At 35.4% G+C, this 12,493-nt stretch overlaps 2 protein-coding genes across 3 annotated transcripts; both read right to left on the reverse strand.

Moving 5' to 3' along the window:
• Window positions 1-6,135: 6,135 nt before the first annotated feature.
• LOC108986433 (biotin carboxyl carrier protein of acetyl-CoA carboxylase 2, chloroplastic-like) lies at window positions 6,136-9,588 on the reverse strand. Of its 2 annotated transcripts, XM_018959044.2 has the most exons (7): window positions 9,102-9,588; window positions 8,285-8,338; window positions 8,034-8,194; window positions 7,605-7,926; window positions 7,362-7,433; window positions 6,589-6,654; window positions 6,136-6,471 (listed from the first exon to the last, which is right to left on the reverse strand). In XM_018959044.2, the coding sequence occupies exons 1-7, from the start codon at window positions 9,258-9,260 to the stop codon at window positions 6,448-6,450; spliced, it is 858 nt and encodes a 285-aa protein (XP_018814589.1). In that variant the 5' UTR covers window positions 9,261-9,588; the 3' UTR covers window positions 6,136-6,447. The 2 variants fall into 2 exon arrangements, 1 of the variants encoding a protein (XP_018814589.1); XR_004802502.1 differs by having other exon boundaries at window positions 6,589-7,433; window positions 9,102-9,581.
• A 1,480-nt stretch (window positions 9,589-11,068) lies between these two features.
• Window positions 11,069-11,892, reverse strand: LOC108986443. The gene is made up of 2 exons (XM_018959054.2): window positions 11,492-11,892; window positions 11,069-11,370 (listed from the first exon to the last, which is right to left on the reverse strand). The coding sequence occupies exons 1-2, from the start codon at window positions 11,865-11,867 to the stop codon at window positions 11,291-11,293; spliced, it is 456 nt and encodes a 151-aa protein (XP_018814599.1). The 5' UTR covers window positions 11,868-11,892; the 3' UTR covers window positions 11,069-11,290.
• Between the last annotated feature and the right edge of the window lie 601 nt (window positions 11,893-12,493).

The following is a 12,493-nucleotide window of genomic DNA, read 5'->3' on the forward strand; positions in this document are numbered from 1 at the left end:
TTTAAATTTGTAAAATATGACTATAATTTAAAAATTATGTAGTTTCTAAATTTGCTAGTGCATATTTTGTATAAGTTGTAGGGTAATAATTCTACCAAGGCAATACAAAAGTTTCACATTACTTAAGTGTGAGACTTGTATTGTGAAGACAATCTATAAAAGGGTCATCCTACTACACTACAACTTACACAAAGTATTAAGTAAAAGTTCTACTTAATACATATTACTATATTTATATATAATAAAAATAATAAATAATTATAGATATGTATAGTATAAATATAGCATGTGGATCATTTAACAATAACTTAGCAGAACCTAAGAAGTGATCATGGCAGTTCATATAACATTAATGTGTGAATGATTGACTATTTGCATCTAATATGTTTTATGCATGACTTGTTAACCTTGTCTTTCACTTGCATAATGACCATCATAACATATGTGCATCGGTCCAATTGTCATTGATTGCATAAATCATAGCATAACATATGGTGAACCACACTTTGGTATGTGGCTTGCACATCCACCTATAACATAAGCCCAAACATTAAAGCTTACTTATCCTTCACATGATTTCTTTCTCATTTTATCACAATGCATGTGAACATGTTGACTTCATGATTTTCGTATTGTGCCATAGTCATATGCATGTCATAGCACTAAACATGGCATATTAACATAAGCATATTTATTGTGACACGGTATCTACTTATGGAAATCAATAAGCATAACATAATATAAGAGTGATTTTCATGACATGGTATCCATTCTAAACAAACAACCAAATCAACATGTCATACATAATTACATCCACAAGCACATTTTCATAATTTATTGAGGGTTCATAAAAATGGGCTAACATTGAATAAGGTTGAACAATACTTTTTCATGCAAAACAGAAAAGTTATATAGCACACATAAAAGTTTTGATCAGGCCACTTACCTTATCTTCTTAGCTTTGAGAACCAACTAATCACATCATTCAAGCACCTATTAAGTCACACACACATTCCATGTCAATCTTTACTAAAATCCATACTAATTGACTAGGTTTGAGCCTATACTCCATAAGAGTTGCTTGTTGTCTACCTAGTGGTAATGAGTAAATACTGACCATGGGTCATGCAGTCTACTCTTATGTTTAACTACATGCCGTGCATGAATGTGTATCATGCCTTTATGATTTCTGTTAAGTTAGAATGCATATAAATCTCAAAACAGTGGCTGCTTGGTCCACTTAGGGTTGCTGACAGCAACACGTGTTTTATGCATTTCAAGGAATAGATGAGCTTTTGGTAAAAACGGATCGTAGAAACTACCAAAGTCCTATTTCTAGCAATAAAACACATAATACCTTCCTTATTTAAGTAAGGAAATTCTGACAACTTAGGATTGCTAGGTCTTGTAAATATGTACAAAAATTGACATCTTGAATTGGAAAAATCATTCAAAAAATGTATCAAATTTTCTAAATTAACCAAGGCACCACACTGTCTTGTGGGCTGGACAACAAGCTCACTAATCCAAAACACTCGCCAAAGTCTTTTGAACCAGATGACATAAGGCCTGGTCTCCAAATAAGAGAATTAGGTTCAATCTCTCTACCCATGTATGAAAAAAAAAAAAAAAAAAAAAAAAAAATCCAAAACACTCAGGGTTGATTTGGATTCAGAAACTATCTCATCTCATTTCATCATTAGAATTTTTTTAAATTTCTGCACAAAATATAATAAACAATTCAACTTTTTCAAATTTTAAAATTTTAAAATAATAATAATATTAAAAATAATATTTTAACAATATTTTATTTAACTTATCTAAAATCATCTCACTTCATTATCCAAACAAGACCTCACTATTATACATAATTAAAAACTCAAGCATGTATAAAATCAAACAATAACATTATATAAAAATGTAATTAAATACAAAAATAGGCACCATGGCCATAGTTGATGGTCAGCCCAAACTTTGAATTCTTTGGGTGACACTGCCCCTCTTCGGCTAGGGACCTCCAACGATCTGATTGTAACTTACAGTCCTAGAAATGAACTCGGTGAGCACGCTTGCGTCGAGCCTCTTACGGCGACCGAGTCAGGCCATTGAGTGTTGCAGTTGCGTGCCTCATGTTAGGAATTTGAATCTCTCAAATTCACCCATAGGATCTACTTTCTGGTGAAATATGAAGAAAAACAGAGAAATAATAATAACACAAGAATTTACGTGGAAACTCCCAAATTCAGGAGAAAAACCACCAGACCCAGAGAAGAAAATACACTATGTGAAAAATTATTACAATCACATAATTTTTCTCCTCACCCCAAATGACACCCACAAAGCTTCCCCACTAGCAAAACTTTAACTCTCACCTATTTCCCTTTTACAAGAAAAAACTAATAGAAGAATTTTACTAGAGTCACAAATTACTAAATAAGTTTATGATTTGGTGTACTTTAACTAGAGACTAAGCCCTCTTATTTATAGGCCATCAGCCTTGGCTCCTCCATCACTCCCCACCGATGTGGGACTCCAAAGGAGCTAATCCAACAATCTCCACCTTGCGACTTTGGCTGATCCCACAGCCACGCTCCGCCGCAATGAAGATCTTCATAGCTTCTACTATCATGCTCCACCATAAAAGTATACCCACTCAGAATAAACCAATTCCAAACATTTCAATTTCGGCACATGTCGAAAATAACCTTGCTGAAAAATTATGGTGTAACTTCCACGTTTGGCTTTCCTGGAAGTTCATCAGCCATCGACATAAATTTTCACCACACACCCTGCATTAATGCCAAATCAATGCCTGTGTGCAAACTTGTGGACCAGCTAACATTAACACATCCTCTATCATTGCAACTTTGGGAATTAACGGCATGCCATGAGGATGTACATGTCCCTTTAACAGACATCGTCTTCCATGGAGAGGGACACAATGTTAGTTTCATTACCAGTATCTTCATTTACTGACTTGGAGCCACTTGTCGAACCTGCTCCCGCTCTTGGATAATTTTTCTTGACGTGCCCAGATTGTCCACACACCCAACAGATTACTTTCATCTTCATGGAGTTCTTATTTTTCTCATTACTAGCTACTACCAATGCTAAGTTCACAGGTGGACCATTTCTTCCACCACAGAATCTTTTCTCTTCAGAAAAGAGTTTACTGGTAACCTTTGAAAAAATTATTTTCTCCTTCCCATGTATCAAAATAGGCTTCATATGCTCATAGGAAGATGGAAGAGATCAGATGAGCCTCAAGGTTTGATCCTCATCATCAATTTTAACTCCAATAGATTCTAACTCAGAGACAATGTCATTGAGAACACTTAAATGATCTGAAATAGTCATACCTTCACTCATCTGCAGTGTATGAAACTGCTCCTTTAGGTACACCCGATTTGAGACGCATTTTGTCTGATACAACTCTTCGAGCTTTTCCCATAGTTCATTTGCCGTAGATATTCCATGTATATTTGCAAGAACATTCTTGGCCAAGCACAGACGTATCGCACTTGCTGCTCTCAAATCTAGATCCTCTCAATCTTCATTGCTCATTACAGATCTGCTCTTTGTTTCATCAGTCACTCTAGTATCACTGCTGACTTCAGGGGTTGGTCTGCCCTTCAACGTCTTGTGTAATCCTGATTGAATCAAAACATCCTTGACTTGAACTTGCCACAAGCCAAAATTGATTCTTCTATCAATTTCTCTACCTCGTATCTAATAGAATTTGAAGCCTTACTTCCGGACATTGCCTCGATGAATTTTTACCGTAGAAATGAATAGTGCTCACTAAGTAAGTTTCCATGAAAGATTATTCTTTCCTAGACAGAACTTTAAAAATTCCTAGGAAAGATTGGAGGGTCACACTGGACCACTTAAATATCAATCTCCTAGATAGAGCCTCCTTAGACTATACGTATCCACACTACTACACCAAAGCTCCACCCACCAAAAAGAACCTAGTGGCTCTGATACCACTTGTTAGGAATTTGAATATCTCAAATTCATCCCTAGGATACACTTTCTGGTGAAATATGAAGAAAAACAGAGAAATAATAATAACACAAAAATTTACGTGAAAACTCTCAAATTCAAGAGAAAAACCACCAGACTCAGAGAAGAAAATATACTATGTGAAAAATTATTACAATCACACAATTTTTCTCCTCATCTCAAATGACACCCACAAAGTTTCCCTACTAATAAAACTTTAACTTTCACATACATCTTTCTCTTTTATAAGAATAAATTTATAATTTGATATACTTTAACTATAGACTAAACCCTCTTATTTATAGGCCATGAACTTTGGCTCCTCCACCACTCCCCACTAATGTGGGACTCCAAACGAGCTAACCCAACACCTCATTACCAACCGCTGCAGCTACAGCAGTGGAGGGGGATCCGGGTGAAGGTGCGGGACGAGAACCTAGAGGATTGAGCGGCTTATAAAGCGCCAGCAGACCCACCACATCAAGAACTCCGAGAAGCGCATCTTGGCCCGCAAGAACCTCGAGCGCAAGATCCGATCCCAGGACCTCGCGCGCAAGCTCAAGGCCATTCTTGTCAAGAAAGTCAGGTAAATACTTGTATTTTTCTCCTCAAAACCCCTGTAAATTATAGTTGATGAATGCACGCAGGGTTTTTGTTTAAGTTTATTCTTAAAGTAATTTGATCTGTTCATAGGCACTTGCTATTAGTCGATTTTTAGTAATGTGAGTATTCATTCAATTTTAAAATGTAAGTTGAGTTTGGAAATTTGCAAAACTGACCTGGAATCGTGTAAAACTGATAAAACCTATGGTGCTTCATTGTTCTCTAATCACATAGGTCCCATGCTGAGAGCTAGACATGGCTTACACATCTAGTAGCTTTGTTTCGTGTGCTACATGGTGTTTTTTTAATGTTTATGCCTTTTCTCCAGTTTATAATGTCTAAAAAATCTACCTAGAGTGCATTCTAGTTACCTGTATTGTTAAAGGGATTCTTTCTGTCTTTTTCTTTTTTGGAGACGGAGCTTTGTTGATGCTGAAGTTTTTATTATGTGAACCTGCGAGAATCTAAATTTTGTATCCAGTGCTACTTCAGGGTAAGGTTTTGAAGGAATCCACTCTGGACAGATAATGTTTGAGCTAGCCAAATTGGCCTCTTCCAATAATATCGCATTCCCATCCAAAGCATTCTCGTCGTGATCGGATCGATCTGTAGATGATCTCTCACATGCATGCATATTCATCGCATATATAAATGAGTTGATCCGATATCGGGTCTGGTCGGGTTGGGCTGAAGTATTTCTCACAATCATTCGGGTCGGATCGGGCTCGGATACTGAACGGTTTGGTCGGGTTGCAGCCCTAGAAATCACTATGTGTTTTTAGCTAGACTTTCATTAAAGTATAGATCTACACTACTGCTCATTAAATCAAGTGGGTGAAGAAAACTGATTTTAAAAAATATGCCTTAGCGACTTTCATGTACTACTTCCATAAACATTTGGTTGTAGGCATTACCAGCCTCTCACCCTCAGCCAACACTTCTCTTGCACGTTCACACTACATATTATATTCATGGTGTTATTAAATACGAATAAATTCTTATATGCAAATCTTGCACATTCTTGACATGCCATTCCTTCTTGATATGCTATTTCTGTTGTTTTTGCACTCGAGTCTTTATGATGTGAATGATTCCTGCTTTTGCGGGGCAAACCTGGTTCGCGTGTTCATCATCATAGATCTGAGGTTTCCTTTATTTGTACACGTGGAAAAGAAACTTCTCCTTGAAGTGGATGTTGGATATATGGCCCATGATTCTGTGAATATAAAAAGCAGGATCCATTTTCATGAACAGTAATCAATGAGCAAAAGGAACCCGGTGAGTGGCAATCATGGTTCCGGTCTCATATTCTCTTGGCGTAGAGCTTGCAACTATAGTCAATAAATAGGAGTCGAAACATAGAATTATCTGCTTTTTTTTTTTTCACTAGTCCTCACAAAGGATTGTAAATTATCTGTTGCAGTATCCAAACTTGTATGGATACTAAAGTGACCAAGAGAGAGGGGAAAATGAGAAAGAAACGACAGATGATGATAAGGGGAAAATGAGAGAAGGAAGAATGTGATCTTTCATAACCTCGTAACCATTACCATTTAATAGAAGAGTTTGACAACTACATCTTAGCCAAGTTTCAGAGATGCAAGAAACAATCACAAGCTTTATAACACACTATGCAAAGCTCTTACATTATATAGCTTTGTCTTTTTCGTAAATGGCAAGTAGCAAACTATAATGCCAAAAGAGAATGTCCTTTGTCAACCATTATTAATCTAAAATTACAGATTAAAAGAAACTTTAATATAGTGTGAAAATTCAATGAAAACTAAATTCAAGAGAGACTACCACCATGAAGTTTGAAGGAGGCCCTCTCCTAGTGACTCACGGTACAATGACAAAAAGAGGCTGCAAGGAGACAGAAAGGGAATTCAGATAAATAAATGCATGATGAAGTAAATATTATGGCATTTGTGAATGTGTTACAGAGCGAGAGAGAGAGAGAGAGAGAGAGAGATAGATCACCATGTCTACACTAACTGGCTTTGTATCCTCTACAAGAATCTCTGTTAATGTTCCAGACTGATCAGCCTGCACAATATTGAACATTAGTAATCACAAATGTCAGGCATTAAGTCATTTTAGGCCTCAAGGTGAAATGCGGCATGGTCTCGATTCGAATCTCCATTGGGATAATAGGACTAAATAATTAATTATATTAGCAAAACAACGTATATGTGAAAATTAAGGTCATTTAAAAGTATTTTCCATCAAGACAATGTTCCCTAATTCAAGCAACAAGAATGATTCTCCATATCCACGATGAAGATTGACATAATTTATCCATCTAGAAATGACACCAGCAGGAGGGGCCAATAAAGATGAAACTTATGAATTCGTTTGGGAACACAAATGTTCTAAGCATTTTCAGATATTTCCTTCCCAAACGCCACTCAAACACAAAACACTTTCAATTTCAAATCTTCAACATTTTCATTTAATTATTACCTAATCATTACAACTTTCACAAACTTTCAAACAAAACATAAAAAACAATATCACCTTTTCAAATTTCAAAATAAAAATAATCTTAAAAAATTATATTCAAACAATTTTTTAATTTTATAATATTTTTATTTAATTTTTTTTCTCTCATTTCTCAAAACCTAATAAAACATTACTCAAACTATTTCACTACTATTCACGTATATACTGAGATATTCTAAGTCTCCAAAGAGGCCTAAAGAAATATGTAGGGACCAACCCACTTCAGTTTGAACAGTCGAGGAAAGAGATACCTCAATTTCATTCATTAGTTTCATTGCCTCGATGATGCAGACAATCTGACCTTTCTGGACTTTATCTCCTACCTGGAAAATGGTAAAATTATAATGAGTATATTTTATACAGATTATATACCCTCATAGTGAATTACGGAATACATAAAGATTGAGTTGTTCAAGACATGATTTCCCATCTGCCATGTCCTTTCGGGGTCCTTTGGGGGACAAGCCCTTGGGTGGTCACCAAAATGGAATTACCTTGACAAATGGTGGTTCACCAGGTGCAGGACAGCGATAGAAGGTTCCAGCCATGGGGCATTTCAGTGGTGGATGTGACGAAGTGTTTGCCTTTGCAGGGGCGGGTAAGGCAGGTGCAGGTGCTGATGCTGAAGGAGGGTTTGCAGAAGCAGGAGCAGCTGCTGTGGCTGGTGGCAGAGGAGATGGAAGCATCACATGGGTAAGGGGTGGTGGCATACTAGCAACAGGAGCTGCCTGCTGTAGAGCTTCCTTTTTTCTGATTAAGATCTCACAGCCCAATTGCTTCAGCTGCAGCTCCGCAATATCTCTCGAATCAACAAGTCTGCGCATAAGAAACATACAAATTTCAGCAAGAACGATGTGTCTTGCATGTATCAAACAGTGAATAATACTGGCAAGCATGTGAGTGCCAAAGAAGTTTCTACTTACTTGATAAGATCTGATACATGAGCCATGAATGCTGAGATTGATGATTCATTAGGAACGGTGTCTCGAACAGGATGTGACGAGTCAACTTTCACTTCTGATGATGGGGCTCCATACTTTGTGGAAAGTACAGGTGCAGAATTTGAAGATTTTTCGGCCGTAACCTGGATTGAAAGTCGATTTGTAGTAGGTGCTCATACCGAATATCTCATTCAAGTAAGGTCTTTTTTCTTGCCTATTGAGAACAATCTTACCTCATTCAGCTTTGCACACATCTTCCAGTCCCTGGATTGCTTCAAGTTATGGCTCTGCAAAACAAAATCATACCGCAAAAGAATAAAAGTTTTGCAGAAACGAAACTAGGCATGACAATCTTTGTGTAGACTGCATTCGTATTCGCATTAGTCAAAAACCATACAGAAAATCGAGAATTTCAAAACTGTAAATTTTGTTTCACAGTGGGTACCACAAACTGCATTCAATTTACAGTCTTCAATTATCCTACAAACAAAATTATTCACTCCATTAATACTCTCTCCTAGCTCTTGAGTCAAGGTGGACCCACAACAAATTTTACAAGTGACACCCACTGTTATCCTTTCTGAATAATTTTCTTTTTTTTTATAAGTATTCTTACGGAATTATAAGTAATGGCTCGTATTAAGACTGAAAATATTTCATTTCATCTTATTATTATAATTTTTTTAAATTCTCACGATATAATAAATAATTTAAATTTTTTAAATTTTAAAATAATAATAATATTAAAAAATAATATTTTATTCAATTTTTAACTATCATTTAAAATTATCTCATTTCATCTCTATCTCACTATTCAAATGAGACTTAAGTGTATATAAATAAAAAATAAAAAGAGCAAAATTCGGAAAGAATCATCAAATAATAAGCTTTTTTATAATGATTACAATTACCTATACAAACAAAAAAAGAAACTTGAGATTCATATAAATTGAATTGTCGAAACAAAAAACTATAATGATCTAAAATATCATGGATGGAGAATAACTAATATAAATAAAATAAAGACAAAAAAACCCAGAAATCACGTACAGGGTCACCGAGGAAAGATCCGTGTAAGGCACACGGTCTGGGACTGGAACCGCGATGAAGCGAGAGCATCGTGTGCTGGTGCGTATTAGAATCTTTCACCCCGGATCGGCGGCGTGGGAGCGAGGTGGTCTTGGGGCACGGCACCGGAAAGGACTCCATTTCTGGAAACAGAGAAGTTAGGAAACAAGAGAATTGGTGGGTTTGTTTGATGTTTTCTTCTGCACTCTCTCAGTTTCCTTAAAAATGGGTGGGGGGAAGCAGTGAAAATGGAACAAAGGTGACGGATTCGTAAAAGAAAAAAAGTTGGCGATGAGATCGAAGAAACAGACAATCTGAGAAATCTGACGGATCCAAAGAAATGAAAATAGTGGGACTTCGAAGCTGGGAGAGTGAGAGGAGGGGGGAAGGATGATAGGGAGGCTTCGATGTTTACGAGGCGGACATCAACACCGCCCGTTTAACTAACCACAACCGCAATGTTTTGACTACGAACACAACAGAATATCATCACATTAAATATTAATATTTAATAAATAATTTTAATATCATAACATGCTGTGATAGGTAGAAAGTACAACGTCCGACTTCGAAATAATCCATCAATTCTCCTCTGTCAAAATGATGTAGGGCAGCATATTCTTAAAATTTATTACTTCGATAAATACGAGATCAATACTATATCACCTATATTTCAAAAATATCTAATAATAACACAATTCAAAAAGAGATTCTTTTTTTACTATTGAATCATAAAATTGAATAATTAAGATGAGTGTCAAAATGATATATATATATCTATATCTATAATAGAGAGATTGTACTTAATTACTATATTTATAAATAAATAAAAAATAAAAACACTAATATTTTTTAACACAAGCTCATTTAAGAAGTTTACACATCAATAATGTATTTGGTATGTGTTTAAGCAAACTTATAAATACCTTTGCAATCTTTATTTTTATGTTGAAAGTTGAGCTACTATGAAATGGAGTACGTGAAAGCACTGTTTTCAATTTCCTACCATATTGGCCCAGTGGCCGGTATAGGTACTATACACATTTCGTACCGGTTCAAATACCGGCTGTACCGACTTCAATTTCGGCCTTCAAATTTTTTTATTTTTTTATTTTTTCAAAGTACAAGTTTATTTTTTTACCTTCAATTCAAATTAGACTATTTATAATTTATATATATGTATTTATATATAATTTATTCATATATAGACTATTATTTTAAAATATAATTTATATATATAATTTATTCATATATCGACTATTCCGAAACAGTACACGGAACGGTATCGGTATCAAAATATTTCGTTTTAGTATCTTGACCGGTACGACTTTTGGTACGGTATTCAAATCATTGTGTGAAAGTCCTAAACCACGAACACATCCCCATTACTTTACTTTACAACCATCGAATATATACTCTCCTACAATGAATTCCTCTCCATGCCATTCAATCCTTCATTTTATTATATTTTTTTTTCATGGTATTTTCCTCAATTTTCTTTGTTCTTCCTCCTATTATTCTGCATTCATAAACTGTGACATGATTGTAACCGTTTCCGTTTTTGCTAGTGATTCTAATAGTCTCTTGTCGAGATCAAGAGTTTTTAAAGTGTGTGAAAAATAGATACATAAAATGAGTTCGATAATATTTTATTGAACATTTAATACTACTAGAATGAGTGTCAATGATTATTTAATTTTATGTCTTAAGAACTGCCCTGTTAGGCTTTAGTTATGGATAGATAATTTTATATCTTCTATTTTTCAAAAGGATATGCTTCTTTCAATCTACAGTCATATGATTCGATATATATACTTAATTCGGAGACTAATTAAATGCGCTGCCATTACTGGAAGTATGCTGTAAATCCGGCATAATGCTTGAAAAACTTTATTTTGCTTTCATACAGAGATCTGCTGCTTTAGATAATTTGAAGCAGCTATGCACAAACCATTCCGTTTCATTATCATGCATGTTGCTATAGATCAGTCTTGATTAATAATGAGGTAGAATTTTCCAGAGGCGCTGCCACTGTTGCAGCAGTTGATTTTATTTCCAACATTACAGTATTCATGATCTGCAGTACTCTATGTTTTAGATCAACCTATGTAGTTGTTTACTTTCCATCCTATCATATTGGCTTGCATCCATCTTCCATGATGTGGTGTAGTCTATTTCTGGGTTCTTCGACTCTTGATTTGTTCATGATACATGTTCTCGACCCGCTTGTACATTCTTCTATTCATCCGACCTGCAAACCATGCATGCATGATAGATATGTTAGTCCCATGAATTAGGAACATATATATATATATATATATAAAATTGCTTTTCTAAAGTCATCCAACAAAGGATATTTATTGGGAACATACCTGGCTTATAATAAGTTCTGGATTTGACAATCTGAGGGATGAAAACTCCTGTTCCATTGCCATTTTTCCACAGGTTCAGGAGCCACGCAGGTGCTGAATTAGTGTCCTCATTTTCCCACCAGTTGAAATAGCTTCCAGGTTGTAATATAGCAGGGTAACTACAAGCAGAAGTCAAGCTGTTTTTTGAGCTTCTTCCTTTGGCAACACCAGAGGAGTTTCTCCTTCTGGTTTTCTGAAAATCTTCATCATCCTCATCTGCTGTCAAAAGCAAAATCTGTCTCCTGATTTCTGCATAGAGAATATCATTATTATCATGCTCGTCACCTTGATCAACTACTTCAAGATAGTGGTGATCATGATCTGTGTTCATGGCCATATTGGATTGAAGAGTACTGCTGCAATCAAACTCCATGAAAGGCTTTTTAAGTAGGAGATCATGGTGAATTGGGTTTCTTATGGAACTGGTTTGGGATTATTATATAGAAATAATACTTGGTTTTGAGGTCAATGTTATCGGTGCAGGGACGTTGGAATATTGGTTAAACGCTTCCAAATGGCAAATGGATTTCAATTATTCCAAATAATATGTCTACTTTTTTGTACTTTAGTTCATGTACATATCAGAAATGGAGTCACTAGGAAACCAAATGGATGAGAATGACTTGTTCTATAAAATAATTGCCAACCTCTCCATTAGAAGTGATCATATATACCTGCTCGACTTATTATAAATTATGGGTTTTAAGTCATGAATTAGGATTATTTTTGCATAAATAATAGGTTAAAAAGGGGACAGATTAGAGAATCGAGGTGCTGATAGACAGACCCACCTCAGAATTGGGTTTTATATATTTTTAAGGTCAAATCTCATTCAATATTATTGTGTGTTTTTCCAAATTATGGAACATGTTGACTAAAAAAGCAATAATTAAGAACTTATGGGCGACCAAATTGGCAACCACTTGGGCGATCATGATTTATTATTTAAGTAACCATTATTGC

The sequence above is a fragment of the Juglans regia genome, chromosome 10 (assembly GCF_001411555.2).
Source record: "Juglans regia cultivar Chandler chromosome 10, Walnut 2.0, whole genome shotgun sequence".
Lineage (NCBI taxonomy): Eukaryota > Viridiplantae > Streptophyta > Magnoliopsida > Fagales > Juglandaceae > Juglans > Juglans regia.

Excerpts from the sequence above, each read along its gene's own strand:
- LOC108986433 (XM_018959044.2), bottom strand. The coding sequence starts at position 9,260 with ATGGAGTCCTTTCCGGTGCCGTGCCCCAAGACCACCTCGCTCCCACGC. Across the intron at positions 7,927-8,033 it reads CATGTATCAGATCTTATCAA|ACTTGTTGATTCGAGAGATA; the intron begins GTAAGTAGAAAC and ends TCTTATGCGCAG. Across the intron at positions 7,434-7,604 it reads GTGAACCACCATTTGTCAAG|GTAGGAGATAAAGTCCAGAA; the intron begins GTAATTCCATTT and ends ACCATTTTCCAG.
- LOC108986443 (XM_018959054.2), bottom strand. The coding sequence starts at position 11,867 with ATGGCCATGAACACAGATCATGATCACCACTATCTTGAAGTAGTTGAT. Across the intron at positions 11,371-11,491 it reads CAGAACTTATTATAAGCCAG|GTCGGATGAATAGAAGAATG; the intron begins GTATGTTCCCAA and ends CATGGTTTGCAG.